Source organism: Eriocheir sinensis, chromosome 28, assembly GCF_024679095.1.
Source record: "Eriocheir sinensis breed Jianghai 21 chromosome 28, ASM2467909v1, whole genome shotgun sequence".
In the NCBI taxonomy this organism is placed as follows: Eukaryota; Metazoa; Arthropoda; class Malacostraca; order Decapoda; family Varunidae; genus Eriocheir; species Eriocheir sinensis.
The window spans coordinates 16,575,971-16,587,104 of record NC_066536.1 but is presented as its reverse complement, the minus strand read 5'-3'; the positions used below and the strand labels follow the sequence as shown (position 1 = coordinate 16,587,104).

Here is an 11,134-nt window from a genome sequence, read left to right as displayed (position 1 = left end):
ACATGAACAGTCACCTTCCTCATTGCTGTTTTCTCCTTTTCATCGCTATATTCTCCTCTTTCCCTTTTCCGTACATGTTTTCCCGTTCACTGTCGTCCCGTGTCCAGGCTTTCCCTTCCGCTCGCCGGGCCCCAACAGAACGTTACATGTCGGGCAGCGTATGTAGCACCACTTTGGACGAGGCTGCCGGCCCACGCTGGGGACACACAATCAGCCGAGGGGGAAACAATACCGAGTGTGTTATGTGCGGGGATATGCGTATAGGAATGGTAGTGGTACGTAGTATACTGATTAACAAAAAATATATATGCACGTATAGTCAGTGGATGAGCGTGTGTTTGTTTGTTTTGTTTGCTGGTCTGTTTGTTTATTTTCAGCACGAGTGTTTGTCTTTGTTATTTGTTTTTGTTTTCTGTTTCTCTCGCTTTGTTCAATTGGTAAGCATTTTTTGGTGTGGTTGTGTTTGTTTTCGCTTTCCTTTTTTTTTCACTCCTTGTTTGTTTGTGAATTTGTGTTTTAGTTTCCATTCTCGTTATCATAAGCATCGTTTTCAAGCTTCATATCATCCACGTCATCATTATTATTATCACCTTCACATCGTATATCATCGTTTTCTGCCATCATTGCCATTACCATCATCACCATCACTACCATCATCAGTTTCACCATTATTTTGTTTTCCTTTCCGGTCACCATCAACGTCACCATCACCAACAGCCAGCAAATTTTTCGTCATCGTTGTGCTTGTTGGTCTTGTCATCTTCACCATTCTTCTTGACGCCATCTTCACTAAACCGAGCACAACCATCACCAAATATCATCATCACACTAACGCTCACCACTGCCAGTAAGCTGTATTCAAGATCTTATCGTTATCACACATTTCCAGTACACCAAACTTACCACCGATATCACCATGAACAACTCCCGGAATCTCCAGGTTTCAACACCATCCACATCTTCAGCACACACTCCCACCAACACCATTACTGTTCTCGTTGTTGTTATTCTTCATTCACTGCCTCGTGCACCACACACACAACGTCCGTCCGGTGGTGTCCCGCGAGCACCATTTACACACCACTGTACATCACCATCAACGCCATCCACAAACGTACAGCGAATACACGTAAAAGCATCGGAACCTTTATGTCCGTGCTGTGGAGTCTCAGAGGACCACTAGATCGCCAGGAGTTATAGAATCGAACCCCCTTTGAGTGTGCATAGTCCCCAGATGGAGCCCTAATAAGCACGCTAAGGTAAAGGTGAGGGCGTGCAGCAGGGGCGAGGAAGACGAGGGAGGCGCTGATGAGGCTGCAGGCGAGGGGGACGCCGAGCTGCCCGCCTGGAGGTGTGGCTGCATGGCTGCGGGGGATTCTTCTGTCGGGGAAGATCAGGAGACGGATAAGTTTTCAGTCTATTGCTGGGAGTCATCAGGAGATAGAGGGATGGACACACACAAACACACACACACACACACACACACGCACACACACTCACTCACGCACACAAAGTTGAGGATACCGATTAATTGTCGGATATATAGATAGGTGCCTAGGCATAGTTAAATAGATACAGGCAAACAGATACAGACAAGCTCAGAGAGAATGATTGATCGATAGTCAGGCAGTCTATCCCTTGCATATAAAGTACACCTGTGTTGTGTGTCATCGCTGTGCTGTGCGGATTTACGTTTTCAACTCTCCTCTTCGTACATCCCCTCGTGGCGGCGACCTGCCCCGCGCCGGCCGGCACCTGCGCGCCACGCGTCATGCAGAGCCGCTGCCATAACCTACCCGCATCGGAGATCTGTGGCCCTCCTCATCGGGGTCTGTGCTCACTGTTTGTCTGTCCCCACTATGTGAGGTGCTGACTAGTCAGCACGTGCTGCAATGAATCTGCCACCTTACCCCAAGTCCATCACTGCTCGCTCCTGTGTGTCCTTCCCATTAGTATCGGTCACCGAGAGCCTCAGGCCGTCCCCACGCTGGCCCTGGCAGGCTGCCCGGCCCTGTAGCCGCTGGCGGTGTGATGCAGATCGCGGGACTCACTTTTTAAGGGCAGCAAAGAAATGTGGGACATCAACTGTGTTGATTTGGCTGAAACATTTTTAATGTGTTCTTTATTGGACACGAATGAGCCAACTTTTAGAACAAGAAGTTTCCATGGCCAAGCAGTGGCGGCGCCGGCGGCGGCGGCCCCCGCGCCACCACAGCAGCCCTAGTGTGCAGGAGAATGTGTTGGAAAAAGTGTCTTATTTTACAAACCCTCGCTCGCTGCTTCTTAGGTTTTTAAAAATCTGAGGAGAAAACTTTTCTCCCTATCTTTCCACAAGGGTCCGTCTTCACCCCAGGGGGGCGATTTGTCTTGATATGGGCCGTTGTGGAGCAGCTTTTGCAGTACCCCGCGCACCCAGGCCCTCGTGTACAGGCCCTGGTGTGACGCCCTCGTGGCCGCCGGGGTATAACAAGATAGATAGATAGATAGATGTGGAATTGATAAGAATATACATAATAAAATAAGTAATAAATAGAATAAACTGAAGAATAAATGGGAGGCTCAGGAGAGAAGTAAAGAAAGGAGACGAGACTGGGTCAGGACGAGAAGTGGAAGAAAGAGAACACTAAACCGAATACGAGTCATGAATAAGAGACAGAAGAATAAAATAAATAGAAAAGTAAAGAGTAGATAACAATAACGGGGAAATAAAAAGAAAAGAAAAGTGAACAGAAGAAAGGAAAATCGGGTAAAGGATTGGGGATGTCACAAGGATTGAAAAAGATGGGACGAGAGGAGAGAGGAGAGGGCAGGAGGGAGGATTGAAAGACATATGAAGGACCGACTGGGGAAGGAAGGATGAAGGAGGAGGATTAAATGGAACAGAAGGGAAGGAAGAAAAGACTGCTGCATTGGGAAGTAAAGATCGTTGAAAGGGACGTGATGGGAGAGAGACAGAAGGGGAGGAAGAGAAGGAGACTGCGGGATTGGGGAGAAGGGGAGAGGAGAAAGGAAGAAATAGTGGAAGAGAAAAAGATATTAGGATTGGAGGGAGAGACGAAAGGTGAGGGGAGGGAAGGAGGCGGAAAGGGGAAGAAAGAGGAAAGAAGACAGCAGGATTAGGAAGAAAGGGAAGGGAGAGGAGGGAGAGAGTAAGGGGGAGAAATAGGAAAAAAAGGGCTTGCAGGAATGGTTGGGGAAGGAGAATGGTGACGGAAGGAAAGAAGGGATTTAGATTTAGACGAAAGGGGGAGGAATAGTGAAGGAAGGGAGGTAGACAGAACGATAGAGAGAGGAAAGGAAACTGCAGGCTTGGACGGGCGGGAAGGGGAATGCTGGAGGGAAGGAGGGCGGGAAGGGAGATGGTGGAGGGCGGGAGGGACAGTGTAATGGGGGGAGAGGGAGGGACGGAGGGAAGGAGGAGAGACACGATATGAGGTTCTCTTCTCGGAGTGGAGGTAGGCGGCACTTACTGCAGATTGTCGATTCGGTTTGTGTGTGTGTATGTGTGTGTGTATGTGTGTGTGTGTGTGTGTGTGTGTGTGTGTGTGTGTGTCTTTCTTTCTAGTATGTACCCTTTTGTTATTGTTTGATCGTGATATAGAGAAATCAACACACACACACACACACACACACACACACACACACACACACACACACACACACACACACGTATTAACTGCCACTAAAAACAATCACCGCGGACGTCCTTTTATCAACTCTGAATAAAAAAATAAACACACGCAATATATATTTACCCCCCTCCCTCCCCCCTCCCCCCCTCAGTACCCACCGTCTAGCACGTGCACCACTACAGAGGCGGGGACGGCGTGGTCGGGGGCACACGTGTAGTTCCCAGCGTCCCTCCAGGTGGCGTGGGTGACCAGGAGCCAGCTGACGCCCGCCCGCCTGTCCGTCACCAGCTGCACGCCGCCTCTGTTCCCCGAGTTGAGCTCCTGCACCACGTTGTTGCTGCTGCCTGGGAAGAGATGGGAAGGGGATGAGACGGGGAGGGAAGAACGGGCAGGAGAGGCAGCAGAAAGGGGTAGGAAGGACTGGGATATGTAACAGGAGGGGAGGGCAGAAGTTAGACAGGAAGGAAAGAAAAGATAGGAGATACCATTGATGGATGGGAGGGGGATTTAGACAGGGAGGGAAGGAGTGAAAGAACATGCAGGGGAAGAAGAAGAGGTGGAGTTGAGATGGAGAGGGAAGGACTGGGGGAAGATGCAGAGGAAGAAGGGGAGGCAGGAGTGAGCTAGGGAGGGGAGAACCGACGGGGAGGGAAAAGCTGACGGAAAATACAACAATAAGACAGTAGGCGAGGGTGAGACAGGGAAAGAAAAAGTGAAAGAATATGCAGCGAAACTTAAAGCCAAATACTGCATGAGTGTTGACAAGAAGATAAAGGAAGAAGATATACGGAGGAAGCGGTCAGAGGAGGGGTGGGAAGAATCAATAAAGAATACAGAACATGTTGAGATAAGAGAAAAGAATAAAAGGAGGAAGATATCTCGAGAAGGTATAAATATAAGATGTAAGAGAACCCCTGAATACTCAAAGACCGATGAAGACGAGAAATGGGTTTGAGTGAAGGAAAACGACAAGCAGCAATAGGAAATGTGAGTAGGAGAACGGAGACAGGGGTGAGAGGGAGGGGGAACGAGGGATGCAGAGAAGATGGAGAGAAGTTGAAACTGAATAATGGAAGGGTGACGTGAAGGGAAAGGCAAGGGTGGCACGAAGGTAGGCCTATGGTTATGAGAGAGAGAGAGAGGTGAAATAGGGAGACCAGAAGTAGGGAAAGGGAAAGGAAAGAGGAACAGAACTCCATGAAGGGAAGGAAACAAGGAGGGGCCTGGCAGGATGACACGAATGGAGGCGAGGGAGGATGGCAAGAGGAGAGGGAGGCATCAGAGCTATACGAGGTGATTTTAAGGGAGGAGAGAGGGAGAACGAGGCACAGAGGGAGAGAGAGAGAGAGAGAGGAGGGGTTGACAGAAGGGTAAGCGAGGGAAGTTAAGGTAAGGGAACATGAGTGGGGGAAGGGAGGAGGAGGCATAGAAGGTTATAAGGGAGGTCGACATGAGGGTAAGGGAGAGGAGTGTAAGGTAAGGAAGGAAGGGAGAAAGAGAGGGAGGGGCAGATGAGTTAAGTGAAATAAGGCAAAGAGGGAGGAAAAGGAAAGGATGGCACGAGATTAAGGGAGGAAAGTGTAAGGTAAGGAGAGAAGAGAGGGTAAGGGAGGGAGGGAGGGAGGGACGGGTCAAGGTTATGGGAGGTGAGATATCAAAACTTGTGCGCTAACTCTATTTTTATGGTCTTTGGTCCCTCTGTGATTCTCTCTCTCTCTCTCTCTCTCTCTCTCTCTCTCTCTCTCTCTCTCTCTCTCTCTCTCTCTCTCTCTCTCTCTCTCTCTCTCTCTCTCTCTCTCTCTCTCTCTCTCTCTCTCTCTCTCTCTCTCTCTCTCTCTCTCATTCTCCTCCTCCTCCCACTAATACTATTACTACTTACCACTTCTACTCCTCCAATCTCTTTCCATCGCTTCCTTCCATCCCTCCTATCTTTATCTTTCTATCCCTCTCCCTCTCTCCCTCTCTCCCTCTCTCCTCTTCACTTTTCCTTTCCTATCCTTCGATCTCCTTCTTTCCAATCGTTCTCTTCCTCCGATCTCTTTTCTCTCCATCCCTTGTTTCCACCTCTTCCTCCTCCTTCTCCTCCTCCGTCTACTATTACGCCTACTACTACTACTACTACTACTACTACTACTACTACTACTGTTACCACCACTTCCACTATTACAACTACAGCCTCCCCCTCCTCCCTTCCCCTCCCCTACCCCCCTACTCACGGGTGGTGGGGTTGGTGTGGTACCACGTGACGGGCGCGGCCTGCTCGGTGGCTCCCGTGATGGTGCAGGTCACGTTGAGGTCACTCCCGGCCTTCATGAACACATCGTTGGAGCCCACGATGGTCGCCTGGGGCACTGCGGAAGAGGGATGTGTGTGTGAGGGGGTGAAGGGGTGCTGTTTAGCGTGACGGGGGGAAGGGGGTAGGGTACTATTTGGCGTGACGAGGTGGGATGTGAAGAATAGGGGTTAATGGTTTAAATGTATGGTATGGAACTTTTAGTATAAGTATTTTAAATTTTATAGAGTGTGGTCAATAAACTATCTATCTGTCTATCTATCTGTGTGTTTTGTATTGTCGTTTTATTGTGTTATTTTCTATGGATTTCAATATTTAGCGATTGGTACTTTTTAGTGTGCTTTAATTTCTTTGTCTTTTGTATTTTGTGGTTCATGTTTCATCTGCTTTATCGTAATATCTCAGAGGGTGGGTATTATGAAAGAGTGCAGGAGGGAGAGAGAATGTGTGTGTGTGTGTGTGTGTGTGTGTGTGTGTGTGTGTGTGTGTGTGTGTGTGTGTGTGTGTTTGTAGCCTAGATTATATTATAGAAGAGAAGAATGAGATTGAACGAGGATGGTGGCGGCGGCGGAGGAGGAGCAGGGGAAAAAAATGGAAGAAGAGGAGGAGGAGGAGGAGGAGGAGGAGGAGGAGGAGGAGGAGGAGGAGGAGGAGGAAAATGAAGACAGAGAACGTGAAATATACTGAGATTGAAGAGGAGGTGAAGGAGGTGGAGGAGAAGCACCGGAGATTGAGATACAGCTGGAGACGGTAATAGAGGAGATGGAATAAGCAAGACAAGGAAGGAAATCGAGGTATAGGCGTAGGAGGAGGAGGAAGAGGAAGAGGAGGAGGAGGAGGAAGAGGAGGAGGAGGAGAAGACAGTCGGAAATGGGGACGTGGGCAAGAAAGGTTACTAGAAGGGAAGGAAGTCGTGCCAGAAATCTATGTTAAAGTGTGTGTGTGTGTGTGTGTGTGTGTGTGTGTGTGTGTGTGTGTGTGTGTGTGTGTGTGTGTGTGTGTGTGTGTGTGAGACAAGAGATGATCAAGAAACAGGTGAATGATGAGAGAGAGAGAAAAAAAAATAAAGAAAAAACATGAAGAAAAGAAGATCCTGGAGAAGAAGGAAGGAAAAAGAGGAAGAGAACCAGACACCGTTAGCAAAGGATCATGAAGGAGGAAGAAGATGGTGGTGGTAGTAAAAGCGAGGTCAGGAAGCGGAAAAGGAAGGTAGGAAGGAAGGGTCGCAGGAGGGAGGTGTCGGGGACGGCCGCAGCGAGGGGACAGTGTAGGGTCGAAGCGGAGGCATACGGCAGGAAGGAAGGAGGTGTGAGGGGCGGCCGCAGCGAGGGGACAGTGAATAGGGAAGGCAGGAAGGTAGGCAGGAAGGAAAGGACGCAGAAGGGTGTGAGGGGACAGTGTAGGATCGGGACCGAGGCGTGACTGCTGTGTAATGGAAGGTGAACACGGACTAGGTGTGGGGAAGGACTGCTTGAGAGAGAGAGAGAGAGAGAGGGAGAGGGAGAGGGAGAGAGATATGCAACGAATATGAGATAACTCGTAAACTGGAAACAGAGAAAAAGATGGAAAAAAAGGAGGGAATTTCTTATTGGGAATCGACTTGAAAATAACAGTAAAAATAAAAGGCTTGGAGAGACGCCAGACAAGAAACAGTTGTGTCCCCTATACACACACACACACACACACACACACACACACACACACACACACACACACACACACACACACACACACACACACACACACACTATCTATCTATCTATCTATCTATCTATCTCCGTAACCAGGAACTGATTCTTAATATGTTTATTTTATTTTTTTACTTCACATTTAACTGCACCATCTTCTCTTTTCCTTCCTTCTTTCCTCCCTCCTCCTCCTCCTCCTCCTCCTCCTCCTCCTCCAGCACTCTGCATCCTCGCACCCCACCACACAAGCCTTTTCGAAACACACCTTTATTCGCTGCTTTGAAGACCACCTCCTGAAACACTCTCCACTCTCCACCCCTTCCACACTCCCGAACGACCCTCTCTCACACTCACCCACGCTCACACACTCACTTCACATACCACACACCTATAACCTACTCAATACTAACTGTTTTTGCTACTCATTCCAGACCCATTCCTTTACCACTCATAAATCACACTCACGTACTTGCCACACACTCACAATCCACTTCACTATAATCCGCTCAACAACAACAGCAACAACAATAACAATAACAACAACAGCAACAACACTCGTCAGCCATCTACCACTATCCTTCCCATTGACTTACTAAAACAACTTACATACATCTCATTCACCCCCCACACGCCTTTCACCCCACAACACACTCACACACCCCACTCAGCCACGTACCCTCTTCACACTCACGTCACTCAACCCCTCACCCACCACTCACCCTCCCCCCCATCCACCCCACAACCTCACCCACAACATCCAGCTTGAATTGCTTGTAGATCTTGGGTTGGGCCGCCACCTGACACTCGTACACGCCCGAGTCGTTGATCTGCGCCCGCGTCACGCTGAGGACCCAGTAGGGGGAGGACTCCACGTGCACGGCGCTAAACCTCGACTCGGTGGTGTAGGTGAAGGTGTTGGTGGTGAGCACGTGCAGGTCCCGCTTCCTGATCCAAGACACCTGCGGGAAGGGAAGGAAGGGGAAGAGACGGTGTGTTAATGGTGTTCAGGTTCGAGAAGGGAAGGAGAAGGGATGGGAAGGGAAGGAAGGGGAAGGAAAAGGGAGAGACATTGTGTTAGTGGTGCTCATGAAAGGCGAGGGAGGGGAATGGAAGGGAAGGGAATGGAAGAAAGGGAAAGTGAAAGGAAGAGACGGTGTTTTAGTGGTGTTCATGAAAGGGGAGGGAGGAGACGGGAATGGTAGGATTGGGGAGGGAAGGGAAAAGACAGCGTGTTAGTGGTGCTCATGAAAGGGGAGGGAAGGGAATGGAAGGATTGGGGGAGGGAAGGAAAGAGACTGTGTGTTAGTGGTGTTCAGGTTCGAGAAGGGAAGGGGAAGGGATGGGAAGGGAAGGAAAGGGAAGGGAAGGGAAGAGACGGTTTAATTGTGGTGCTCCGGAAAGGGAAGGGAAGGAAAAGGAATGGAATGGATGATGGATGAGTAATTAAGATGAGGAATAAAAAAAAAGGGGAAAATTTATGGATGGTGGTTGAGGGAGGTGAAAGAATGAAGCTCTGAACGCGTAAAGAGGAAATGTTAGGGATAAATTTAAAAGCCAAACTTACCACATAAGTTTATAAATACCAATCCGACGTTAAAAAAAAATATATGGTAAGGGCGTAATGGTGCTCCCGACACGCGTGGAGATAAGAAGCTTAGTCAGGATTCTTCGGTGATCTCGCTCGAGTACCCAAGTGAGTAAAGGGGATTAAGAAAGGGTTGTGGATAAAACTATTGTACTGAAAAACGATGCTTAAACCCGTAGTAATGGGAAAAGCAGGATTAATTGAGGTTTAAACTGAAGATAAACAAAAACGTATTAACAAAGAGGATAAAGTATTAATTAATAGATAAATAAGTTTTGTAGTCCATTCGTATACGAGTGAGAGAGATTTATGTGTAGTGGAAGAGTGGTGCTGGGAGAGGCAGGAGAGGGACGAAGGGAGAGAGATGGTGAGGCTGAGGCTGAAGTGGATGCTGAGAGTTCAAAAGAGAGATGAAAAGAGGCGAAGATGATGCTGGGTGATGATGGCGTTAGGATGCAGCTGGAAACACGTAATGAGAAGATAATAGAGATGTGGTGGATAAAAGAATAAAGGATGAGACGTCTAACAATCTATATTTACGCATCTGTCTATAATTATTGAAGGCAGCTGCGCCTAACAATCTATATTTACGCATCTATCTATAATTATTGAAGGCAGCTACGTCTAACAATCTATATTTACGCATCTATCTATAATTATTGAAGGCAGCTACGTCTAACAATCTATATTTACGCATCTATCTATAATTATTGAAGGCAGCTACGTCTAACAATCTATATTTACGCATCTATCTGTAACTATTGAATGGAGGTACGTCTAATAATCTATCTATCTATCTATCTATATATATATATATATATATATATATATATATATATATATATATATATATATATATATATACACATCTATCTGTAAATATTGCAGGGAGCTACGTCTAACAATCTATATATACGCATCTATCTTTAACTATCTATTTTATTTTTAGTGTTGTGTCAATAAAAAGTAAATGTAAGCTTGTCTGTTGTGGATACGGATTAAAATAAATCACCAAGCACAATTTTAATGTATGCCGCATCAAAGCTGTTATTGCAACGTTAAGCTGCAACCCCGTGTAATGGTTTTGTACCGGAAATAATCATGATAGTATTTGTGTAATCGTGATTCTCGAAATTGATACATTAAATTATACCTTTGTTGAGGCTGTTTTGTTAATTGGTCTGTCTGGGTTCCTTGTACCAAAGATTTATTAATTTCATTCCAGGATAGGTCATACACCCAACACCGCTCTTTTGTTGCCCATGTGCAGACCCATTGTGGCTGTAATTCATCTTCGTGGGCAATGGTGGCGTGCCCGGCCTGTCGGTGGCGCTAACGAGCACGGTTTTGCATAGTGACGCCCGCACTCAGCCCGCCACTCAGCCACCGCCTCTCCTACTTTGCATAGTGACGCTCAAATTGTTATCTGCTTGGCTCGTGTTTCCTTACGGTGCTCCCATTGACGGACGTACCCGATGGTTGGGGCGATGGACAATATGGCGGTGATGCTGCTACCAGAGGGAAGACGAGGATGAGATGGGAACTAAATAAAGGTGATGTGTGGGTAGATAGACAGGCCACACACGCACACGCACACGCATACACACACACACACACACACACACACACACACACACACACACACACACTCATGCAAGGAACGTTATCACTTTATCATCCTAATTAGAGAGAGCGAGAGTCACCTGTATTGCCTGAGATCATTAGCGCCGTGGAGGGAGAGTTAATTAGGCAATACTGTGTCTCTTTCACCTCACTTCTCTCTCCCTTCCTCCTCTCCGTCACCTTCTCCCTTCAAACTTATAACCTTTCCCTATCAGTCTCCTCTCTCCTCACCTCTCGCCCTTTTAACTCGCATACATTCTTAATCTACCCACTTAACCTTTCCCTCCCCACACCTGTACCTTTCTCATCTCTT

General features: G+C 47.6%; 1 protein-coding gene across 4 annotated transcripts in view; it reads right to left on the bottom strand.

Annotated features, from left to right (window-relative positions):
- Positions 1 to 345: 345 nt before the first annotated feature.
- Positions 346 to 11,134, bottom strand: part of LOC127004636 (cell adhesion molecule DSCAM-like) — a 53,969-nt gene continuing 43,180 nt past the window's right edge. For 3 of the 4 annotated variants that reach the window (XM_050872683.1, XM_050872686.1, XM_050872684.1), the window contains exons 4-7: positions 8,362 to 8,572; positions 5,849 to 5,983; positions 3,791 to 3,976; positions 346 to 1,380 (exon numbers count right to left, since the gene is read on the bottom strand). In XM_050872683.1, the coding sequence (XP_050728640.1) occupies positions 1,169 to 1,380; positions 3,791 to 3,976; positions 5,849 to 5,983; positions 8,362 to 8,572 (744 nt within the window). In that variant the 3' untranslated portion in view covers positions 346 to 1,168. The remainder of the gene's footprint in view (positions 1,381 to 3,790; positions 3,977 to 5,848; positions 5,984 to 8,361; positions 8,573 to 11,134) is intronic. The other variant, XM_050872685.1, reaches the window with a different exon arrangement.